The following is a 26,210-nucleotide window of genomic DNA, read 5'->3' as shown; positions in this document are numbered from 1 at the left end:
GCTATTGCAAAACTACAACTCCCAGCATGCCTGGACAGCCAAAGGCTGTCCAGGCATGCTGGGAGTTGACGTTTTGCAACAGCTGGGGGCACCCTGGTTGGGAAACCCTGGTATAAGAATTTAATAGACATTTCCCTATGTGGCTATACCAATTATGTTTATTTAGGCCATCAATTTTGCCCTGGAAAAATCTTGTGTGCACATGGTCCAAGCCCTGCCACTACTAACACTGTTCTATCTTGGTCTCTCTGCTGCTAGAGATGGAATTCTCCTAACAAGCAGTGAGCAGCAGTTTGCAGAGAAGTAAGACACCTAGCTTTTTCCTGGGGTAAGGAGTAATTTTCTGTAAATGAAGTAATTTACAAAATAGGCTAGAAATCCCATAGGCTACCAACATTAAAAAAAAATAAAAATAATAATTCTGCAGATTTAAAGGGGTTATCCACCATAAGGTGATTTTGGCAGTAATGGACATGCTCAGAAAGGATCTGCGCTTGTCTTGGGGCTAAATGGCTATGTCATAAGATCACCAAAATACTGTGGCAAGCTTTTTGGGAACATGTATTTCCTGTTTGACTTTTTATTTTATTTTTTTTACTACAAATCCCACAATTCCATTTTCCTCCCTCCCACACATCAGCCACCCCACCCATTGAAACAAAAAGACCTGTGGTTTTCAATCAGGGTGCCTACAGCTGTTGCATTAGTTGCAGATTTATCTCTCCCCCACCAAGCGATCCCTCCACCCATTGAAGCAGACAGGCTCCCTGGCATCAGCCGACTAGTGAGGTCAGGTCTTGGCCCCATTTCAAGCTGGGAAAAATCTGAGACAACAGTCATTTTGTATGCTGTTGAAAGAATTGAGAAAACAGTCACACACAGGTACAGACACTATATTATGAACTACACTAACTTTACAGCCCTTGTAGCATAGTCAAATAAAAAAAAACGGTGCGGTGGGGGGGGGGGGGGCGGTGCATAATAGGCTTATCGGCAAGGTAATTGCCGATACCGATAATGCCCAAAATCGTGATTATCGGCCGATAATATCGGCCATACTGATAATCGGTCGATCCCTAGTGGAAATTCGCCCCTTTGGGCCTGCCACGTCCCCTTTGCAACAGACCGTGCCCTCTTTTCAGCTTTTCACAAGGCAATGTTAGGTTAGTTGGATTTTCCTGGTGCACAATGTCCGAGACATGTCTCAGGCACTATGCACCAAAATAACTAAAGAAAAGAAAAAACCCCAAAAAACTAGTGGGTTTTAGCTTAGTAAATGAAGCCCTATATATGCGTTTATACAGTATATTGCGTCCACAGCACCATATCATTGGTCCAGCTTTAAAAATCAGCTTGAAACAAATTGCCTGGATTTGTCCACAGTAACCAATCACGGGATCAGGTTTAATTTTACCAGAGCTTGTCAGGATGTGAAAGCTGAGCTGTGATTGGTTGCTATGAGCAAAAGTAGACTGTTTTAGGCAGATTGAGGAGTCGGAGCCATTATGTTATTACCGTTAGGGTAACAACTTTCATCACAGTACTGCAGTTCCACGAAGAGAGAGGTGGTCAGCTCAACCAGCACTACTCACAGGTGTGGACCTCACCAGAGGTAAATAGAATAAAAGAATGGAAGTCCAGCGCAGTATAATCAAAGCAGATCATGCAGTTTATTTCATCAAGCACGCAGAATAACAATGATGCATGGTGGTGACACGTTTCGGCCTGTGGCACCCGGCCTTACTCACAAAACGGTAAGACTGCCATGTTACCCCTTATGAGGGGAAGGACTTAATGTGAAAATACAAAAATAGATAAAATCACCTAATAAAATTATTTTTTTTAAACGACAATCAAACCAGTATAGTGTTAAATACACATTGTATTGGTTGAAATGATTGTTAAAGTAGGTCACATAATGAAAGATGACCAAGAATGGCTCCGCGTTGAGTTTACACAAGGAGATCACCTAATCAAAAATCTCCAGTTGTACAAAACAAATGCGCTTTTAAAATTTGTAACAAAATCATAAAGCTACATGAATAAACACCGGTCATCATATGTGTATAATGTTTATGACACAATGAATCAAAAGCCACAAGATACTGCATACTATAATGTGAACAAGTATCTGAATATATGGGCGTGAACCTGAACAAAATAGCAGTATAAAGTGGCGACATACACAGTAGCACGGGTGAAAGGTATCGTAATACTTATTATAGAGGTTTAATATGCAGATTGGGCTTAGATAACTTGAAAATATATAAAAAAAATATAAATATATATAAATATTTATATTTCTTTGATATTTTCAAGTTAGCTAAGCCCAATCTGCCTATTTAACCTCTATAATAAGTATTGCGATACCTTTCACCCATGCTGCCCATGTGTTTTCTGCTGGGATTATGCACCGTCGCCACTTTATACTGCTATAATGTAGCGTTCTGCGTGCTTGATGAAACAAACTGCACGATCTGCAGTTCATCCCTTGTGCTTGAAATCAGAGCTGAGAGCACACTCAACAAGATGAAGCAGTTGCCACCTTTGCCAATGACCACTATTCTCCTGGTGCCAGTGTGATGTGCTTTTCCTCTATTGGTTTAGTACTGTTAAATGCACATGTTGCCTTAAAATTTTTAAGTGAAGTTGGCTTCTAACACGGCAAGTTAATATGTAATCCTCATCGTAAAAGAAACTGCAGTGTCATAGCAGAGATAAAGAAAATTGTTCAATGACCTAGTCAAGTGTTAATAGAATGAAAGGAGAAGCAACTAGGGAGAAAACTTTTACTTCTAAGCAAAGGCTTCACCTGGTGATGCAGTATTCTTTATCGCCTGGGATATTGAGATATCTGGGCCTCTCTCCTGTGGCAATCACAAATTTTTCTCCTGTGAAGAAGCTCTCCTTTCCTCGCTTATTTGTTGCCTTATAATGGAAAAAATATATATAAACATATTAACCACTTTGTGACTAAGGGATTTTTTGCACTCCTTACCTTCTAAATGACATAACGCTTTCAATTTTCCACCGACAGACCAATAAAGGGGCTTGTTTTTGGGTCGCTAATAGTACTTTGTAATAACTAGTGTTGCTTGCGAATATTCGCAATGCAAATTTTGATATATTCGCGAATATAGCACTATATATTCGTAATTACGAATATTCGTTTGTTTTTTTTCACAGTATACATCACAGCGATCATCCCTCTCTGCTTCCAGCTTGTGTGGTGTAAAGAAGGCTCAAATACTACTGTGTGAGACTGGCGTACGAATTTTCGCATATCCGAAAATTTGCATATGCTAATTTTCACATGCAAATTGTGCGCATACGCAATTTTTTTTGCATAATGTGAAAATAAATTGTGAATATTATGAATATGCAAATTTAGTGAATATATGAGGAATATTCCTCCATATATTCGTGAAATATTGAGAATTCGAATATGGCCTATGCCGCTCAACACTAGTAACAACATCACTCATTTTACTACTACTACAGTGAAGGGAAGAAAAGAAAATGGGGGAGCGATCCATGCCACTAGATCACCAGGGACAGATTAAGAGTCTAGACCAGTGGTCTTCAACCTGCGGACCTCCAGATGTTTCAAAACTACAACTCCCAGCATGTCCGGACAGCCAATGGCTGTCCGGGCATGCTGGGAGTTGTAGTTTTGCAACATCTGGAGGTCCGCAGGTTGAAGACCACTGGTCTAGACGCTACTGTGTCCTTTGACAGCAGCAATCTAAAGGGCTAATAACAGACATGCAGCCATTACTGCAGCCAGCTATTCAGTTTTTGGCCATTGCAGCTAATCTGAACCCTCACAAACCTGACAGTGCAAACTTAATAGCAGCTCCTGATCTGGCAGATTTGGGACATCCATGAAATTCATCATTCAACTGAACCGCTGCATTTCCCCTGCAGAGTATAGTCAACCAAATGTTATACCAGCAAACTTAAAGGAGATCTGTAGTACAGTTTTTATTATCCCCTGGGCCCGGGCTTCAAAAAGTAACAAAAAAACGCTAACTCACCTTCAGACGTTCTCCCGTTGCGCCGTTATCGGTGTCTCGGTCCTCCGGTGGGGCCGGCTTCTTCCTGGGGAAGGTGACTAGGCCTCGGCCTGTGATAGGCTGAGCTTACGGTCATGTAAGGAGCCTGGGCAGCAGGGAGAAGGCGGGGCCCAGGCTCCGCACATGGAGTCATCGCTGCAGACGGCGATACGCTGCGCCCAGTATCAGTCGCCGTCACCCGGAAGAAGCTGGCCACAGAGGACCGAGACACAGATAACTGCACAACAGGGGAACGTCAGAAGGGGAGTTAGTTTGTTTTGTTACTTTTTGCAGCCCAGCACAGGGGGATTATGAAAACTGTACTACAGATCTCCTTTAACAGTTTTCCCCAAGATGGCAGCTTTTATATTAAAAATGAGCAGACTGTGGAGATAACACATTTCAAAGAGATTCTACACTATTTTTCATATTTACCTTGATCTTGTGTGGTTCCACAAACTCTCCATATGCGTTTTCATAGCGGACATTCTTGTCCCTCAATGCTACTCTGTAACCCCAATTTAAAGAGCCAATATAGTTCTGGATGTTATCCCTCATGGTCTCCCAGTTGTGTTTTACTGTGAATTAAACATATGAGCATTAACAAAGCAGACTAGAAAGCTTCTAATATGAAGGCTTAATTGTTTTTAAAGACGTTGTCCTTTTAGTTTCTTACCTTGTTCATCATATTCCCAACCAAACTTTCGGGAGTCCTTCAGTGCTTGACCGAGGAGAGCAGCTTGGTGCATTAACTTCTTGGGAATACACCCAACATTGACACATGTGCCGCCAAGCCCTGTATGAAAGAAAAAAAACACAAATTACCCATAAGCTGTAAAAAAGAGCAGAGGTCTGAAGATTACATACATCAAGAGACACTTTCATGTCTTTACACTGGGTGGGTTTACACTGTGTACCGTGTTTAGGTGTTACCGTTTCTAATTTATTACATTTTACCATACACACAAGCACAGACTACAGCATAAAATTGTATGAAAAAGTTATTAGGAAACTGATGGCATACAGCTACACCTGTTTGTTTTTTAGCATCTGTTTAACATCTACAATCTTATACTTTTCAAAAGTATAAAACCATACAGCGTAAATGGAAACACAAACCTCAGTGTGACCCCGGCCTTAGAAGCTATTGGTGCTTCTACAACAACTTAGCAGCACATGCTGTAAATGTATTAAAAAGGGAACTGGTCTCAAAATGAGCTTTTACACCTCTATCATGAGAAATTTCCCTTGTTGGTCTGAACTAAATAGAAGGTTGATCTAGCGCCTTTGACGAGGAGTGGTCTACAGTTTTGTTGCATACCCCATCTCTGTCTCTTTCTGATGCTAATAGTTGGGTACAGCTGTTCCTTTTATATACAGTGCTCCTGCATATGCTTGGTCTCCGATCTGACCTTGTCTGTCTGCAATGTGGCCAATCGGGGGCCTACTTGTTGCATATGGTTCATGGATGTTTCACCCGTTGATTCTCCGGCACCTTTTAGTTGCCTGCCTTACTAGCTTTCTATATCGCTCATTGTGAAGGTTGCATTCAACTGCATCATCAAATGCTAGCTGGTTATGTGCAGGGATGTGGGAACTGTATCGCCCGATGCCCGGGACATACAGTTCTGGGCACCGAGCAGGTGAATTAGTCAGGCATTTAGCCTTGCTCTAAATGTCGGAAGAATTCACATATGACGGTGAAAGACCTTTTGCTTCCGAAATATGGTGCCTCCAGCTGTTGCAAAATTACAATTCTCAGCATGCCGGGAGTTGTACTTTTGCAAAAGCTGGAGGCACCCTGGTTGAAACTTAGGGGGTATAATTGTTTAAATGGGAGCCCTACCTGCTGGGGGGGGGTGTTCATATCTATCTGGGGGAATTTCTACCTACTGGGAAGCCCAACCTAATCATCAGGTAGGGCTCCCCAATAGGTAGACAGACCCCAGATGGATATGACCCCCATCAATGATAGTGTTTCATATCTATCTGGGGGTCTGACTACCTATTGGGGGAGCCCAACCTGATTCGGGTCATATCTATCTGCGGAACCTGTATACATATGGGGAAGCTCTACCTAATGGGGGACATATCTTTCTGGGGCTCTGTCTGCCTACTGGGGCAGCACATCCTTCCTACCAACTGGGGGACATATCTATCTGGGGCATTATTTACTTACTAGGGGAGCCCTACCTGCCAACCTACCTGATGAGGGGGACATACCTTCCTGAAGGGGGGACTACCTAATTAATGGGGCAGACTTCTTTACCAGGGGCCCTATCCACCTAATGGGGGTGACATACTGGTCTGCTTATTAAGTTTCTTTTAATAAAGACCTTATTTATATACTATTTTGGTTGAAATTATTTTATGTACCAGGACAAGTGGATCGTCATGAGAGGCAAGTAGATTGTGCTCCGTTTAAGTCCCTTGGACAAGTTTTTTTTTTTTTTCCACACCCCTGTATGAGTAATGGATGTTCCCGCCCTGATGTTTTGTTCCACCTTATTTGCATTTTTTGTCATAATGCATTTAGTTGTTATGACTTATTTTGTGGTTTTCTTGGGCAGCAGTTTCTCCTGTGGGGCTTTTAAATCACTCTGAAGGTACATACGGACCTGGACTCTTGGTTGACTTGGGACGAGTCATTGCTGCCTGAACGAGTCATCAGGACACTCCCTTAATTGATTCTGCCTGTCCTGCAAGCCTTGATCGATAGATCAATACCCAATAAGGGGGAGATTAATCAAGGATGGCTGGGCAGAGATAAGCCTTTCGGAACACTCTCCATGTAAGTCTATGAATCGTGTCATTTCCAAGTGACCGGTAGTATTTAACCTCTTAAAAAAGGAAAACAGTCATCCTATTCACCCACTCTTAACCCAATAAACTGGGTTATTGTGTGGGTGACCAGGAGACCGATGAGGGTCACTGACTGCTAAACATACCTGCAAAGTGGAGATTTTTCCCTCCGAAGATTGGCTTCCATCTTCCCTGGACTGTGCGCTGGAGGCGGGCCCACCGGCTTGATTTGAATCTTCATTGTCACGGGTCATGGGAGCGTTCAGTCGGCACAGTGCTCACATGGCCCGTGACAATGAATATTCAAATCAAGCCAGCAGGCCTATCTCCAGCGCGCAATTCACGAAAGATGGTAGCCAATCTTCGGAGGGACAGATCTTCTAGTGCAGGTACGTATACCAGTCAGTCACCCCTCATCGGTCTACTGTTCACCCACACTATAACCCGGTGTATTGGGTTAAGCGTGGGTCAACAAGATTACAGTTTTCTTTAAAGACAGCTTTTTTTTGCACCACCAATATTACTTTGTAAATAAATCAATCATTTCACCACAAAATCTATGGCGAAACCAAAAGAAAAGTATTTGTGATGCAAAATAAAAATAAATGCCATTTAGAAACTTTTGGAGATGACTCATGGACAAGGCTGCATCATACACCAATCACCTCCCACTACCACAAGGGAGGGACACAACCCCCTTCCGCTGAGAGGATTTCTAACACTGAGCTAATGAAAAGGAGGTATTTTTTTTTATAATAAATATAGGTGATAGAGGCAAAAAATGCACTGTATTGAATAACTTTTTGTGGGATCTGACAGGAATGCTTTAAGCCTCTTGGGCATAGAGATCACCAGAGCTCCCCCCAGATGCAGTCCCCCATCTTCTGTTTGAGAATGAACCAGAGATACTTGATAGGGTTTGGAGAACCTCAGTATCCCAAAGTTGTCTTTGGGAAATAACAAAGATGTATAAATGCTGTAAGCTTTTCTTGCAAGGATCAGCCTGTACGTGTTAAAAGAATACGCAGCACATTGTATGAAATTGGTCTACGTAGCTGGCGTCCAAGAAGGAAGCCTAGGATAAGGGTCTCTAGAAGAGGCTTCCTTCTGGCTGGTGTATCTATCCATACATCTAGCCCGACTATATGTGCATGACATAGTCTCGCCACCAGTTCTAGAATGAAATGGTGATTTGTAACCTAGGCAACAAGCTGTCCCGAATTTATCAGTTATGGATGACTTCAAAAGAACAGCCCCTACCAGTTTACACACTAAAATGGGAAAAAGATTTGAATAGGCGTTTTTCGATGGAAGAGTGGCAGGAGATGTTTAATCTAGCACACTGTTCTGCCATCCCTACACGTATGCAAGAAGCCAATTTTAAGATAATTTCACAATGGTGACGAAAGGATTGGACATAATTCAAGAAGGCCTAAATACACTATGTTGCAGTAAGGATTCAGACTCTTTTGCATATTCTGGCATTGCCCCCAGATTAGGAGTTTTTGGGAGCAAGTCTATAGGATCATAGGTGAGGTAACGAAACTAAATCCCAGAATCCCCAGAATTTTCTCTTTTACAGCATAATGACATACTGGTGAAGGAATACAGATACTCTCTGCTCAATTTTTTGGTAGCTACGGCAAGGAGCTGTCACTTTTTTTTGGAGACAGAAAGGGGTACCTTTAAAAAGGAAATCTGTCATCAGAATCACCCGCACTAAACCTGTTACACAGGCTTGTAGTGCGGGTGATCCTGATTAAAACGCTTCTTACCTGGTTAAAAACGGTTCAGCGGTTCTTCAGATATCTATATTTTTAGTTTTCTGTTATTCCCTGGCTTGGGACTCAGTGGGAAGTGTTATCATCTGGGACTCGGCCACACGTCACTCTAGCTGGGCGGAGCCGTCGCCCGGCTCATGAATATTCATGAATTTATCCTCGTAGTCTAACTCCTTTTTCTAGGTCTGGTGGGGAGGGCCGCGAGGATAAGTTCATGAATATTCATGAGACGGGCGGCAGCTCCGCCCAGCTATAATGACGTGTGGCCAAGTCCCAGATGATAACACCTCCCACTGAGTCCCAAGCCAGGGAATAACAGAAAACTAAAAATATAGATATCTGAAGAACCGCTGAACCGTTTTTAACCAGGTAAGAAGCGTTTTAATCAGGATCACCCGCACTACAAGCCTGTGTAACAGGTTTAGTGCGGGTGATTCTGATGACAGATTTCCTTTAATAGCTGTATGGTAAATGATGCCATGTACTTGGAGAACTTGCATTTAGTGAACAGGGATGAAGATATTTGGTTCTTAAGTACATGGCAAGCATGGAAAGATTACCAAAAATCTGTGGAATATGAGGAGGAATTATCTAGGGAGGGGGGTGGGTAATGAAGGGAGTAGAGGTGCAAAGAGTGAAGGGGTTGATAGGGCATAGGCCATTGCAAGTTGATTGCAAGATTTTGGTTTGTTACAAGTAAATAATTTGGTAAGCTGTATTGCCTCTAAAGATGGATAACTGTTGTACTGACTCTCTCCATTGTTTTGAAAATTATAAATAAAGAGAGAAAAAAAAAAAAAAACACGACAAGGGGAAGAAAGTAGCAGGAGGCAAATTTCTAATGCCCTCTATTATCTGAGATGGGAACACTCAACCTTTAAGCTGCAATGTCAGTAGGCTGGCCAGGTCTTCGAAGTACACAGCTCCCTGTGGCTGCAACACACACAGATCATTACTCAACTTTTACAAGCATAGAAGGACGGTATATAAGAGGTTGTCAAACCTGATGTAAATGCAGTGAACGATTGCAAAGTATTACAACTTTGTGGGGGAGTTTTACACAACTTCAGAAGTGAACCCAGCAGGAAGGAAAGTTCCTTCATTTATAATTCCCATTATTTTTAAATCCACTTGTGGCTTGGGTTTAAAAACCTGAATGAAAAACTGCATTTTTTTTTCCAAAGGAAGTAATGTGTGACACAAGCCTGGTTTGTACCTCTGCTTTCTCCCAGTCTATTGATTCAAAGGCTAAAACAAGCAATGGACATTGTCCTCCTGACACAGCTGAGGGTTTATATAACCCGGTGTAATCTGAAGCCAAGAGCAGTACAAGTCTTTCTTCTTCGGGAATACACGTGTCTTACAGTGATAAATTGTAATAAAATGCAGCTGTATGGAAAGGGGGAAGTTATTAGCCCTTAAACTTTTACCGATAAGCAGAAAACTTACCCCAAGATGACCCCATAGGTGTAGGAACAACAAAATCCAATACCATTACTTTCTTCCCTAGAGCTGAAGCTTCCTATAAAAACCAATAAATGTATTAAGTGACTTTCACCAATAAGTTAGACATGGACAATAAGGGAGAGATTACTCAAAACTTGTGCAGAGTAAATTGTGAATTTGACCAGTCGCCCATAGTAACAGGAAGAGAAGGACACATCTATGAGACCAGAATTGCCCCATAGACTTACATTACAAGTCTGTCATGGTCACATGGCACAGACCCAGGAGAGAACACCCTAAGCTTGCACTTCTCCAGGCTCATTCTCATGATCTGTTGAGATTTGAGTGTTTAAGGACTTTTGAGGTCTACCACATATCAAGAATTCTTTTTTTATGACATGTACACTTTAATGCCACTTGTGTGAAAACCATCCAATGTAGCAATCCGCAAGGGCTTTCTGACACCACAGGAAGGTAATATTCATATATCAGTCACGTGTTCCTATGGATGCAGGGCACATTCACTCATGACTGGTACTTCCTGCCAAAGGATCCTTTTTTCCTCCAGTCCCTGTAGTTACCATCTTCCTGCTCTAGACGAGCGTTCTGAGCAAAACCTGCGGCCAATCACTGACCGCAGGGGTGTCTGGTTTTGGCCTGTAATTGGCTGAATCTGTGATCTAATAAAAACCACACCACCAAAAAACTGCCTCTGTAGCTGAATAAGACCCTGCCATTGACTGAGGCACACGCACACCCTAAGCTACAGTGAGAAAGGTTTCCTCTTTACAGCAGGACAGTGTTCTCAGCATCTTTCACGGGGACAGGGACACTGTTTCTACACACATCTCCCAGCTTGTCTCCTACTAACCCATACTGCACATCTACCATCCGCCCACTAGCTGTGGCAAGACTACTACGCTCAGCATGTCCTCACTGTAAGGGCATGATGGGAGTTGTAGTCTTGTAAAATGTAGCAGTTGGATGGTAGATGTGCAGGCTGGCGGGAGAAAGGCTGTAGAGCGCTCTTCTGGCTGCGCTCCACAGTCTGTTTCAGTGGCGGGAGACGTGCTGAGAAACTGTGCCCCCGTCCCTGTGAGAGGGTAGCAGGGGGTGGAGTGAGGGGATGCCAATAAAGGTGTCCCACTGTAAAAAGTGTCTCTGCAGCAGAGGGTGTGTAAGCACTTTTTTTTTTTTCTTCATTACACCAGCAATTCTGCACAAAGAAGTGTTCTTGGAAGCAGAAAGGTGATAGAAAATCAGTGGGACTGGCCAGAGCCAAACAGGAGCTGCAGGGGTCTAGGGATAGGAAGGTATGTTTTTTTTATTTTATTTTTTTAAAGAGAGAGTTATATAGCCCTTAAAAGGGCAGTGCCAAACCGCACATATTGTTCTCATACACGTCCCAGGCAGTGGCAGCTAAGGTTTTTATGCCATGATACATAAGGCAGGGGAGAAAATCACTGCATGATAAAATGGAATACACAAGGGAGGGGGAGGGGCTTACTTTTTGTTTCATCAACACCAAACACACAAACTTACTGCTGCCTACTTGAGATAGAAAATACACTACACTAACCACCTATGCTCCCCCAGCAAAAAGACCCCGATCCCCCTGTTTACTTCCTCTGAAGATGTTCCAAACTCAGTTATTGGTTGATATGGGTTCAGAACATCAGGAAAGGTTGGAAAGCAAGGTAACTTTATCTGAGGGACCTGAGCAGATCGAAGAGTCAGCCCAGGGGCATGTGAGGCAAATACAGCATAGTTTATTAGATTGTAGCTGAAGCAGGTAGAAGTACATTTTTTAATCTGAAGAATCCCTTTTAAATTAAAACAAATAAGATGTAGGTTCATTAACATGTTATAGTCATGGGAGATTCTGGAGTGAACATCAAGCTCATACTAAAGGGGTATTCCAGGGGAATATTTTATTTTTATTTATTTTTTTTTTTTTAAATATCAACTGGCTCCAGAAAGTTAAACAGATTTGTAAAATTACTTCAATTAAAAAATTATTAGTCCCTCCAGTAGTTATCAGCTGCTGAAGTTGAGTTATTTTCTGTCTGACAACAGTGCTCTCTGCTGACACCTCTGCTTGTCTCAGGAACTGTCCGAAGCATTAAAGGTTTGCAATGGGGATTTGCTGCTACTCTGGACAGTTCTTGAGGCAGAAAGAGGTGTCAGCAGAGAGCACTGTTGTCAGACAGAAAATAACTCAACTTCAGCAGCTGATAACTACTGGAAGGATTAATATTTTTTTAATTGAAGTAATTTTACAAATCTGTTCAACTTTGTGGAGCCAGTTTTTTTAAATTTTTTTTATAATATATATATATTTTTTTTATTACACAAAAACAAGTTTTTTCCTGGAATACCCCTTTAACTTGCCTGTTTGCTTTCATGAATTTTTACAGCAGACGAGCAGTTTCTATGTAACTACAGAAACAGCTCACAAAAAAAAAGCAAGCACAGACCTGCAAGGGTTAATACAGTGTTTACACCCACACCTGCTGTCATCTCTTGTTCATGTACTGCAGTCAAGGTGACCAGGTAGAGGAAGGGGGGGAAACAAGACAAGTGACAATACCTTGGAGCATGCCAGACCACCTGAGCCACCACCGATGACGATGAGGTCATAATCGTAGGTGACAGAGTTATTATCCAACAGCTTCTGCAGAGTGCCATCCTGATGCGCCTGCAACCCAAAACACACACAGTTGGGGACGGAATTATGTCTAGAACCACAAAGTCTGTAGATTTATCTGGTATTGCAGTGCAACTCTTTATTAAAGGGCACCCATAGTTGTCTAATCATGGACAGACCCAGTAACAAAATACCCAAGCAGAGGATGTAAAGATAATTGACATTGGATACGTCAGCATTGAATAGCAGCGTATCTGTCCATGGATAGGCAGGGGGCCCATTGATTTCAGTGGCCCAAACCCATTGATAATTTTTTAACCCCCTTAAGGACCGGGCCATTTTTCATTTTTTGCACAAAAATTTTCCACCTCACCTAAAAATCATAATGGCTAAAATTTTTCATCTACAGGCCCATATGTTACAAAGATACCCAATTTATATAGGTTTTATTTTACTAACATTTTTACTACATGCACCAAAATTAGTATGTGTAAAATTGTCATATTCTGACCCCTATAACTTTTTTTTATTTTTCTGCATACAGGGCGGTATAAGGGCTAATTTTTTGCACCGTGATCTGAAGTTATCATTAATACCATTTTTATATTGACTGGACTTTTTAATCGCTTTTTATAAAAGAAATTTATGGTATACAAAGTGACCAAAAGTACGCTATCTTGGACTTTGGAATTTATGTACGAGTATGCCATTGACCGTATAACATTTTTATAGTTCGGACATTGACGCACACGACGATACCACACGTTTATTTTTATTTACACTTTTTTTTTTAAGTGGGAAAAGGGAGTGATTCTTAGTTTTATTAGGGAAGGTGTTAAATGTTAGTGGCTATTACACTGCACACACTGATCTGCTACACAGATCATTGCCATGCATTGACATGGCAAAGATCAGTGTTATCGGCGGTCGATTGCTCAAGCCTGGCTTTCAGGCTTTGAGAAAACAATCGCCGATCAGACGCGACGGAGGCAGGTAAGGCACCCTTCTGATGCGTCCAAGCTCATCAGGACATCACTATTTCACTGTGATGGTCCCGATCAGCCCAACTGAGCTGCCGGGAAGCCTTTACTTAAATTTTAGATGCCGCGATAAGCTTTGAATGTCGCGTCTTAAGAATTAAAAAGCGGCACAACGATCCGCACGCTATTAACCCAGCGTCCCGACTTTCATTAGGCGCAGGGACTGACCCAGTATGACGGGACCATATACCGGGACCAGGCCTTTAGAGGTTAATGGGAAAAGGGAATGAGTCAAACTTTTATTAGGTAAAGGGTTAAATCACTAACTCCCCCCCCCATTTATAGCCCCCATAGGGGACTAGAACATGCAATCTAGCATAGCATTGATCAGTGTTATCGGCGCTCCATTGCTCCAGCCTGGATCTCAGGCATGGAGCAATCGGACGCCGAGGAGGAAGGTAGGGGCTAGAGATGAGCGAAGTTAGTGATTCGATTTGTCACGAACTTCTCGGCTCGGCAGTTGATGACTTTTCCTGCATAAATTAGTTCAGCTTTCAGGTGCTCCAGTGGGCTGGAAAAGGTGGATACAGTCCTAGGTGAATCTCTCCTAAGACTGTATCCACCTTTTCCAGCCCACCGGAGCACCTGAAAGCTGAACTAATTTATGCAGGTTAAAGTCATCAACTGCCGAGCCGAGAAGTTTGTGACAAGTTGAATCACTTTTAACTTCGTTTGTCTCTAGTAGGGACCCTTCTCATGTGTCCTAAGCTGCCAGGAAGCTTTATTTTATTTATTTATTTATTTTTTTAAACACACATTTTAGACATGGCGATCAACTTTGATCGTTGTGTCTAAAGAGTTAATGACAGACAATGGCCTGAACGGCGATGTCCGGCATTTGCCATGAGTGCAGGACCATGCGGGTATGATGCAAGCTCTGCTCCCGAGTTCGCTTCATAACCCTGCTGTGCTGCAGCGCCGTTTTTTTAAACGGTGTTCTGCGGCAAGGGATTAAGTACAATCTTGAGTTCTACTCAGACCCAAATGCATGGTCTGCTGCACTTTTGGGTTCAAGTCAAAACTCTTATACTTTGCTCTCTTCTACCCTGTTAACTCTTCACAATGTGGTTGCCACTTCCTCCCGCCCTCCTGTTAACCCTTTCCTGGTCCTCTAGTCCAGTTTTGGGTCTTTGTCAGATTTATCGTACCAATAATCGGCTAACTGATTGATTTTAGAAATAATGGTTAGCTAAAGCCCCAATGTCAGCATGCCATTTCGACGACGTATCTGCGTCATCATAGAGGGCACAAACATGGTGTAAACCCTGCCCAACATGTCAATGCTAAATCCGATAACACAGCAGCCGTATGCACAAAATAGGAGAATTTTTGTCAAGAATATTTGCAAAATCATTTTAATCTTTATTTTAGACAATTGGAGCAATAAAATCTACTGCAGAATTGTATATAGGGAATGTTACCTGTAGAGTTTTATCACAGCCGCCCACGTGAGTCTTATTCACAAAGACATTAGGGACAGTCTTCTGTCCAGTCATCTCATGAAGCACTTCCTGGATACTGCTGCCGTCATCTAGAACACAAACAAACGGCAATCACTGACAGTAAAGCGGACCCTTCTCTGTATGTGAGAACAAGACTCTGTAGTAACTGCTGCCCTCACCATACAGTCCGGACCTTCCGTGTGAGGTAACAAATGGAGGGTTACTTATTTACTGAACCCCTGGGCCGCAGCCGGGGTAAAACACCCCCTCAAATTTAACTTATTCGTATGCACAATAAAAAAATCCAGCAACCAAGTTAAAACTGATTCCAAGTGGGACAGTAAAGTATGTCTATGGAGAAATACACTCCAAATGAAAAAGGTACTGCAGCTACCTAGAGTCCCACTGGATATCGTTTAAAATGTAAACACTATATTGCCAGCCTCGTAGAGGCTGGCAATATAGTATTTACATTTTAAACGATATCCGGTGGGACTCTTAGGTAGCAGCAGTATCTGTTCATTTGGAGTGTTTCTCCATAGACTTTATTGTCCCACTTGGAATCAGTTTTAACTTGGTTGCTGGGTTTATTTATTTATTTTTTATTGTGCATACCAATAAAAGTTAAAATTTGAGGGCTATATCAAGAGGGTTGTTTTACCCCGGGCTGCAGCCCAGAGATTCAGTAAATAAGTAATTGATAGGGCCCCCCTATGCCCTTTGGGTTATTGATATAACAAGTGGAAGACGCTCATTTTCTCCATGGTCCGGTTATTAATACATTAGTCACAAGAATTTATCACACCACAGCGTTTTCTCCCCAAGAGACCTATTAGCGCGTGAAATGCGTCAAACATTAACAGCTCCAAACCGAGCAATTATGTGGGATACCATAATCTAATAATTCACTGACCGCATTGATCCAGTTCCAGCGCAAAATATTCTTTTCCGAGCGAGGTGAAGAGTTCTTTTACCTAAAGTTGAAATCAACACAATTAATAAAGCGTATGGATTAAACCCATTTACTTTTAAATGACACCTGCAATGCAATCTGTTGCTTTAGGTTATCAGCCATGTTAGGATGGAAGCTGAGCGCTAAGCTACAGGATATCCAACCAAGAAGTTCCCTGCCCCCAGGATCAATATACATGTGACTGGTTCACGGCCAACAATTATATGGTCTAGGCATCAGGCTATGTTTACACTGTTGAGATGTCCTGTTCTTTTTACTGGATAAATTTTCCACTAAACCAGGAAATAATGAGGCTTCCTTTGTTCTACCCTGTTTAACAACATACTCCAGATTAATACCGTTTTTCTGTAACGCCGAAGTCAATGACAACAGGATAAAACAGCACAGGTACCCTGTTACAGCGTTTTTCTAGTCCTGGAAAACATAACTGTACTTTTCTAGAGAATGTAAAAATATGGTGTGAAAGGGGCCCTTCGTTTGCTACAATGAATCACAGCAGGCAGATTGGAGGGCAGGCTGTTTACAGCAAAGCAGATTTGATACATTGTAGCAAACTCAGCTGCAAGTGTTTGGCCTGTATGGGTATTCAGCATGTTGGTAGAAATAAAAATACAGTGACCCCTCGACCTACGATGGCCCCGACATACGATAATTTCGACATGCAATGGCCTCTCAGAGACCATCGCATGTTGAAGGCAGCATCAACATACGATGCTTTTTTTAAGTCGGGGCCATTGCATAAACGGCTATCCAGCAGTGCTGACTGCTTCAGTTGCCACCGGATAGCCGTTTACGGTGCCCCGTGAGCTCCGGTGATGTCTCTTACCTGTCCTCGGGGCTTTGGTGCATCCTCTTCGGGATCCTCTGCATCGTTGGTGCTCTCCATCATAGTCACTTTGCTGTGCACACCGTCCCGTCATCCAATAGGAGCGGCGAGCGTAGCGACGTGATGGCGGCGACGCAGAGCGCGGATGCCGGGGAAGCAGAGGCCTTGCCGGAGCGTCGGGGACACGGCGACAGCGATGGACGGCGACATCCCGGGCAGCGGTGACGAACCGGAACGGCGGGGACAGGTGAGTACAACTTCCTCTAACAGTGGTCTACAACCTGCGGACCTCCAGATGTTGCAAAACTACAACACCCAGGAGGTCTGCAGGTTCCAGACCACTGTCCTATACTTTACATTGCACAGATCCCTCAACAAGCGATGGTTTCAACAAACGATAGTCCGTTTGGTACGGATTACCATCGTATGTTGAGGGACCACTGTATTACCATTTACAGACAAAAGATCTTCAAAAATGGGATGGGCTAAAAGTGGACCTGACATTTCAGGTAGTTTTCAGGACAAACTTTCAAGTAAAGGAGGCTAAACTGGTGTGCTAGGGGGTTGCTATACACCTCTACTAAAACAAGACTACACATGGGACAGTATTTCCTCATTCTTAGTTTGTACGTGACAACATAGAATGACCAGAAAATAAGGAAGCACTCTACTCTTCAATTCCAAGGATCCAGTGCAGATGTTAATGCTGTCACCTCCGGTCTCAGTTTACAGTGGTTAGCACAGTGTTTCCCGACCAGGGTGCCTCCAGCTGTTGCAAAACTACAACTCCCAGCATTTTTGTAACTTATGGCGGTTCCACGGTATATAACGGTATCCTCCCCCCCAAATTAAATTAGCCCAGCGCTGCACTGTCCCCATCGGGGTACTACTCACATCACCCGCAAGCGCTGCTCTCCTTGTCCTCCTGTTTGTTGCGTCCGCCGGCACTGACACACTCTATACTGTGCGGTATCCCTATGCTGTATCCCTATGCCCGGGCTGCAAAAGGTAAACAAAATAAACTAACGCACGTTCCGACGTCGGCAGATCACCAGCCGCAGCGATGTTCCGCCTCGGCTGGTGATAGGTTGAGCCCACTGTCATGTAAGAAGCCAGCCAGAGCTTCTTACATGACAGTGGGCTCAACCTATCACCAGCCGAGGCGGAACATCGTCCGATGTTCCATTCCCTGGGAAGCAAGACCGGACCGAGGGGAAAGGAGAGTTAAAGTTTATTGTGTTTACCTTTTGCAGCCCGGGCATAGGGATACAGTATAGAGCAGTGGTTTGCAATCTATGGACCTCCAGCTGTCTGGGCATGCTGGGAGTTGTAGTTTTACAACATCTGGAGGTTGAAGACCACTGGTATAGAGTGTCAGCGCTGGCTGCCGCAACAAACAGGAGGGCAGCGCTTGCGGGTGACATATGCGAGTAGTAGAGCTGGGCTGATAATTGGGGGGGGTGCAGAACAGCGCTCGCAGGTCACATATGATAAGTTCCCAGATGGGGACAGCGCAGCACTGGGCTGATAATTCAAGCCCGAGGGGGAGGTGCCCAAGCGGTATTGCAGTATGGGTTAAAATTCATATCGTGCAGCACAAAAATTTCGTTATTCGGTATGAACCTGTAAGCTCTAAGCCCTAAGCTGGAGGCACCCTGGATGGGAAACATTGGGTTAGCACATGACCACCATTGTAGCTAAACAGTGTGGTCAGAAGTCACATGCCATGCTACTGGCATCACGGCTTACAGTACAGTCTTTGACCCATGGACTACTGCAGTAGTAATGCGATGACCACTAAGAGTAAACCTAAAACAGAGGAGAGAGCTGGAACTGGATTGCAGAGTCACTGTGAACATACATTACTTACCCTGTATCTCTCTATCTCTATATCTATCTCTATATCTATCTCTATATCTATCTCAACTGACTCCAGAAAGTTAAACAGATTTGTAAATTACTTCTATTAAAAGATCTTAATCCTTTCTGTACTTATGAGCTGCTGAAGTTGAGTTGTTCTTTTTTGTCTAAGTGCTCTCTGATGACACGTGTCCCAGGAACTGCCCAGTTTAGAAGCCAATCCCCATAGCAAACCTTCTACTCTGCAGTTTCCGAGACAAGCAGAGATGTCAGCAGAGAGCACTGTTGCCAAACAGAAAACAACAACTCAACTTCAGCAGCTGATAACTATTGAAAGGATTAAGATTTTAATAGAAGTCATTTAAAGATTTTAAGCAACAAAGCAAGGAAATTGGGAGAGCACTCAAGGTGCTATATCACCAAACGCTGTGTGCAGCACGTACATAGATATGAAGCATCAATATAAAACAACCAAAGAACGTAGGTGCACTCACCGCAAAGCAGAGACTATCGGGTCTTGAAGTCCGGTGACAGGGTGCCGGGTCACGGCATAGGCACTGGTGAAGTGTGGTGGCCGGAAGAAGCCCGCACTTACATGCGAAACTGCCGGCGTAGCCTCAGAGCAGGGATCGACAGATTATTGGTTTGCCCAATATTATCGGCCGATATTCACGATTTTGGACGTTATCGGTAATTACCTTGCCGATAATCCGATAATGCCCCCCCCCCCCGCACGCCCCCCCCCACCGCTGCCCCAATTCCTCCCCCATCCCCGGTTTTATAATTACCTTTTCCCGGGGTCTACGCTACTTCTGGCTCCTGCGGCGTCCTGTGTTACGCTGTGCGATGACTAATGTCATCACCGTCAGTGCGCACAGTGACAGCTCAGGAGGATGCCGCCGGAGCCAGAAGTAGCGCAGACTCCGTGAACAGGTAATTATAAAACCGGGAATGGGGGAGGCAATGGGGCAGCGGCGGTCTCTGGCCAGGGCGGTGCGGTGGTGGGACTCAGGAGGACCCCAGGACAGGCAGGGGGAGAGAAGCGGGTGGCGGCGGTCTCTGACACCGCAGAAGCCGCTGCAGTTCATTGATTTAAAGTGCCCCCTTTAAATCAATGATCTGCAGCAGCTTCTTCGGGGGCAGGGGGGTGCTGAAATAGCCAATAACTTATACCCGAATATCGGTATAAGTTATCGTCTGTCTGCCCTAACCTCCACAGATTATCAGTATCGGCCCTAAAAATAAACAAAAAACGATATCGGTCGATCCCTACCTCCGAGCGCCACACTTCACCAGTGCCTATGCCGTGACCCGGCACCCCGTCACCGGACTTCAAGACCCGATAGTCTCTGCTTTGCGGTGAGTGCACCTATGTTTTCTTTGGTTGTTTTTTTCATTTACAAATCTGTTTAACTTTCTGGAGCCAGTTGATTAAAAAAAAATACGTTTTTTCCTGGAATACCCCTTTAATAGCCGGCCGTGGCAATCCCCACATGTTTGCTATTAACACCGGCCCCCCAGCTACAAGAATCAGCTGGGGGCCGGTCAGTATGACGTGGGCTCGAGTAGGGAGCCCGCGTCATTCCTCGTTAACGGCATATGGACGAGCATAGACATCAAAAATTCTTAACCCTTCTAGTACTTAGCTGCTGTATACTACAGAGTAAGTTCTTTTCTTCTTGATCTTCCTTTCTGTCTGACCACAGTGCTCTCTGCTGACAAATCTGTCCATGTCAGGAACTGTCCAGGGCAGGATAGGTTTGCTATGGGGATTTGCTCTTACTCTGAACAGTTCCTAAAATGGACAGAGATGTTAGCAGAGAGCACTGTGGTCAGACAAAGGAAATTCAAACAGAAAAGAACTTCCTGTGGAGCATACAGCAGCTGAGAAGTACTAGAAGGGTAAAGATTTTTTAATAGAAGTAATTTACTAATCTAACTTTCTGGCACCAGTTGATTAAAAAAAAATAAATAAATAAATAAATATAAATATATAAATATATATATATATTTATTATAAGTTTAATAAAAGTTTAAAACACACATACATTAAACTCTTCCATATTAAAAGTTCATGTCACCCCCTTTTCAAATTTTTCATATAAAAACCATGTAAACATGGTAAAAATAAAACCTATTTGGTAGGGATCGACCGATTATCGTTTTGGCCGATATTATCGGCCGATAATCACGATTTTGGGCATTATCGCTATCAGTAATTACCTTACAGATAATCCGATAATGCCCCACCCCCCCCCACCGCACCGCCCCGGCCCCATTGCCTCCCCCATCCCCGGTTTCATAATTACCTGTTCCCGGGGCCCATGCTACTTCTGGCTCCTGCTGAATCCTGCGTTACGCTGTGCGCAATGACGAGTGACGCGACGTCACCGTCAGTGCGCACAGTGACAGCTCAGGAGGACGCCACCGGAGCCAGATGTAGAGTGGACCCCAGGAACAAGTAATTATAAAAATGGGGAGGCAATGGGGCCGGGGTGGTGCGACACGGTGCGGTGGGGCGCTAGGGGGCGTGGAACGGTGCAAGGACTCAGGACCCCCGGACTGGCAGGGGGAGAGAAGCGGGTGGCAGGGGCAGTCTATGGCACCGCAAAAGCCACTGCAGTTCATTGATTTAAAGCGCCGGCTTTAAATCAATCAATGATCTGCAGCAGTGTCGTGGGGGGATAAATAGCCGATAACTTATACCGGAATATCGGTATAAGTTATCGGCTATTGGCCCTAACCTCCACCGATTATCGGTATAGGCCCTTAAAAAAAAAAAAAAAAATATATATATCGGTCGATCCCTACTATTTGGTATTGGTACATGCGTAATTGCCCAAACTATTAAAATATAACATGATATCTCGTACAGTAAATGGCATTTACAAAAAAAATAAAAAAAAATAAAATGTAATGAAACATAGAAATGCGTTTTATTACATCATATCCCATTAAAAAAAAAAAAATGTCAAAAGCGATCAGTCCTATCAATACCAAAATGGTCCCAATACAAACAGCAGATTAAATAAAGCGCAAAAATAAATATATGTGCCCTCATACAGCTGAGTATGTCAGAAAATGGCAATTAAAAAAAAAAAAAAAATTCTAATTAGAAACACATGAAGGAAATGAAACAAAAGTTTGGTATTGCTGTCATCAGGCCAACCTAAAGTATCACAATAACATTCGACCACAAGCTGAATGGCGTAAAAAAAAGAAAAACCCCAAAATTAAAAAAACTGCTTTTTTTCCCCCCCCACGTCACAAAAAAATTGTTTTGTTTCTGAACATATGTTATGGAAAAATGAAAGGTGTCATTACAAAGTCCAATTGGTCCCGCAAAAAACAAGCCCCATTTGGTCTGTAGATGGAAAAATAAAACAGTTATGATTATAGGGCAAGGAGGAAAAAACAAAAGTGCAAAAACTAAACAAACAAACTATTAAAGACCTTATTTACATGCTATTTAAAATTACTTTGTGTAACAGGACAAGTGGATTTTGCTCTGTTTTAGTCCCTTGGAAAATTTTATTTATTTATTTATTTTTTTATTTCCACACTCCTGAAACCAGTTTTTAGATTTCACACCAGGGAGTGCCACCTGATCATTCTTATGTTTTAATAAACAGCATCAAATCTGCAGCATATCCTGTCTGTGTGAACACACCCTAAGGGTAGGGTCACATGCAGCGCATTTCCAAAAGGGGATCCGCAGACACAGTCACAAGGACCAGCTTATTGCCGCGGCCAGGTAGCTCTGCAAGTTCGCTAGTTGAGGCGTACAAATCTGCCGAAACGAGCGGGCACACAGAGCTACCAGTCCGCAGCAGGGAGCTCACCCTTGTGACTGCGTTGATGCATCCACAGTACGAAATGAGCTGAACAAGGACAAAGTTAAAAAAATTATAATAAATTTAAAAAAACACACACATGCAGCAGAGAAGAGATTTCTTCCTTAGATCACAGAGTGATAGTGGGGGCATCAGGACTATCTGTGAACCAGGACTCTTAGATGTTGTAGTGTGCCATAGATCCTTGGGACAGATTCAGTGTGGCATTAAGGGCATTAAAGAGTGTGATAAACTTATACACCTAGACCCTACTGTCTTTTTGGTACAATCATTCTTCACTGTGTCCCTGGCTGCTAAAAAGTTTAGCCACTTGTAGATGGGTTTTATTGTTTGATGAATGGACCTCGTCCTTACACATACGGAAATCTCAGATCCCAAACTCCCAGCAGAAATGTATTGTCGCATAGAGTCTCTGGACAGAAATTACGTAGTGGGACAAGCCCTTACAGATTATATGGGATCTGGTATTGCAGCAATAGATTCCTTACAGTGTCTCAGAGAGCAGTGATCTTATCGGGAAGAATATATGGCACACTACACCATCTAGAGCAACTGGTTGGGTGGCACACTGAGAGAACCTCATTCCTACCATGCCATCCAGTAAATAAGCCGACACCTCAGTGAAAATGTTTGCATATTGTGCTCACATTTTAATTTTTCATCAGTGTTTTCCAAACAGTGCCTCCAGCTGTTGCAAAACTATAACTCCCAGCATGCCCGGACAGCCAACAGCTGTCCAGGCATGCTGGGAGTTGTAGTTTATCAACAGCTGAAGAGACACTGTTAGGCCCCTTTCACACTATAAAAATTCATCCATAATGAACGCCCGTCATAAAAATCTCGAAAATCGTTCGTTAGAAAATCCCATTATATAGTCTATGGAATTTTTCTAATAGCCGTTTTAACCAGTTATTAATAACTGACATTATTTTGCGACGGGCGATAGTAACAGGAGAAATAGTACATGCACTATTTCTTCCGTTCATTCGGCCGTCACAAAATAACGGCCGTTATTAACAGGCGATAAAGGGTTAAAACGGCTATTGGAAAAATCCCATAGACTATAATGGGATTTTCTAACGAACGATTTTCAAGATTTTCCGCTTATAACAGAAGTATTTTTATAGTGTGAAAGGGGCCTTAGGGAAAACTCTCATCTAGACAGTGATGCATGGAGCATTTTGGGCAGAGACCTTCCTCAGGCTTGAGCTGGATAAACTGTAGGGTCACTCCATTGGGGGCAAACTACAGATTTCTCTTGTTCAGGTTGAAAATTATATATATATATATATATATATATATATATATATATATATATATATATATATATATAAATTCAGGTAGAAGACAGACATGTTCGCACATCTACAATCTTGTATAATGATCTAATTGCTTCTCAGCATAATTTCAAACTAACAGGTTGTCAGTATATACATTTTGATCAAAAAGTACAAGTCCACTCGCCACATCAAGGCCACCTATTTAGAGTGGGTCCCTAACCTCCCTAGCATAAAATGGCGTAGCACTGGGCAGCGACCACCACCGCCGCGACACCAGTGCCCACAGGGGCAACGACCCACTGGCAGAGCGGCCCCAATGCCACTCAAACCAGTCCATGGGTCGCACCTCCCCGCAGACACGGCAGCAACAGACGCCGCACAGCACCACACCAGTGTGAACAGGGTGCTACAGCTCACTTACCATACTCTCCCAGACTGAGTGGGCTTTGCACTTTTGGATCAAAATGTATATACTAACAACCTGTTAGTTTTTGAAATTATGCTGAGAAGCAATTAGATCATTACACAAGATTGTAGATGTGCGACCATTTCTGTCTTTACCTGGATTCATATATATATATATATATATATATATATATATATATATATACACACACACACACACACACACACACACACACACACACCATCCCCACGCATTCCCACAGGATATGAGCCATGTATATATGGCAATGGACTGTGGGCTTTCAGAACTACAACTCCCAGCATGCCCAGAAAAGGGGGATCCAATATGAAATTCCACATATTTTCAAAAGATTATTAATGTTTCTAACAGAGCACTTATCTGGTAGGGAAGGCCCTCTAGGTGTAGAAGACTGGACAGTCCCATTAGGGCGCCCCCTCTGGTGAGGTTCTTGCTGCAGTTAATGGGAACTACAAGATTGGTCACGTGACAGTCCATTGCTTTCTAAAGGGAGTGGGGGTAAACTACACAACTCAAAGCTCAGGAAAGTTACGTGAAGGACAACAACCCCCAGCCGCCATGACCGATAATATACATGTATACACACGAGTGCTGCACTACCCTCGGGTCCCCGCTCCCCTCCTCACCCGGTCACAGTACGGACAGTAACTCTTGCTGAACACCATCACCGGGTTCTTCTCCAGCAGCTCCTGGACCCGGCTCCGCAGTACTTCCCTGCCGGTCGGCGGCATGGTGATGGCGAGTCTTTCTGTCCCTGCACGGACACCGTCCGTCACTCTATATGTCACCGCGCTGTCTTCCCGCCCGGCAGCTTTCTGACGTGACGTCACTCAGCCCACGCCCCCCCCAGGCATACCACGTGGGCGCGCAGAGTGTCAAGTAAGGATGAGAAAGCAGAAGACCCGGTCACGTGATCTTAAAGCGAACATAACGTGCCTAGTCATGTGACCTAAGCAGACCCTAACGTGCGGAAGCCGATGAGGAGGGACACGGGCGGAGTGGAAAGCATAATGCGGTATAATGACTGTCAGCAAAGGGCCGCGCTGGTGCTGTAGGAACAGTATTTACGCTTTTTATAACTTGGCCATTAACCAGAATTCATACCGCACAACGTTTGCTGAGAGGAAACAGAGACCCAAATAATGCCCCCTAACCACACCCAAACCCCGCCCTAGCGCACCCAGCCTCCTGCAGAAAGAAGCCTTCTGGGAAGTATTATTGTTTTGCTCATATAGTGCAGTATAGGCTAGTGATAGAGAATACTATAGAGGTTCTTGTGTATACCTTGTGCCTACCTGTTTAGGATGTGGTATGCAGGAGTTTCGGGCCATGTTTCCTTCTGATCGCAAAACTGAAAGGGCACCAGCATTTCCCATGAATCCTCTCGTTTGGAAGAAGTAGGAGGAGTCAATTCACCTAACTAGACCAACTTATTCCTTTGGCTAGACTCCAGCAACCAGAAGCCTTTGCAGCTGAGCGAGAGCTCAAAAGTGGGTTGGTGACAGTTCACACTACATGCAGTTTTCATCCTTTTTCCTATTCCAAGTGATTATTTAAAGAAATATTGCCATGAGGTGAATGTGATGTCTAACAAAGACTTAAAGAAGAAGTGCGGCGCAAATCTTTTAACTTCCCCTGTGCTCGGGCTGCAAAAACGAAAAAAAAAAAAAAACTTAAACTCTACTTCCTATGTTCCCCCGTTGCGCCGATATCGGCATCCATCCCGTTCCTCCAGCGCTGCTCGGCTCCCTGCTTCATA

At 43.5% G+C, this 26,210-nt stretch overlaps 1 protein-coding gene across 1 annotated transcript in view; it reads right to left on the bottom strand.

Moving 5' to 3' along the window:
• TXNRD3 (thioredoxin reductase 3) overlaps positions 1-25,294 on the bottom strand; it is a 39,324-nt gene extending 14,030 nt beyond the window's left edge. The window contains 9 exon segments of the mRNA XM_056528128.1: positions 2,662-2,698; positions 2,813-2,928; positions 4,491-4,633; positions 4,732-4,851; positions 10,088-10,160; positions 12,675-12,782; positions 15,193-15,302; positions 16,127-16,187; positions 25,078-25,294. Coding sequence (XP_056384103.1) covers positions 2,662-2,698; positions 2,813-2,928; positions 4,491-4,633; positions 4,732-4,851; positions 10,088-10,160; positions 12,675-12,782; positions 15,193-15,302; positions 16,127-16,187; positions 25,078-25,182 — 873 coding nt within the window. The 5' untranslated portion in view covers positions 25,183-25,294.
• Between the last annotated feature and the right edge of the window lie 916 nt (positions 25,295-26,210).

The sequence above is a fragment of the Hyla sarda genome, chromosome 6 (assembly GCF_029499605.1).
Source record: "Hyla sarda isolate aHylSar1 chromosome 6, aHylSar1.hap1, whole genome shotgun sequence".
In the NCBI taxonomy this organism is placed as follows: Eukaryota; Metazoa; Chordata; class Amphibia; order Anura; family Hylidae; genus Hyla; species Hyla sarda.
This window is presented reverse-complemented; position numbering and strand designations above follow the sequence as displayed.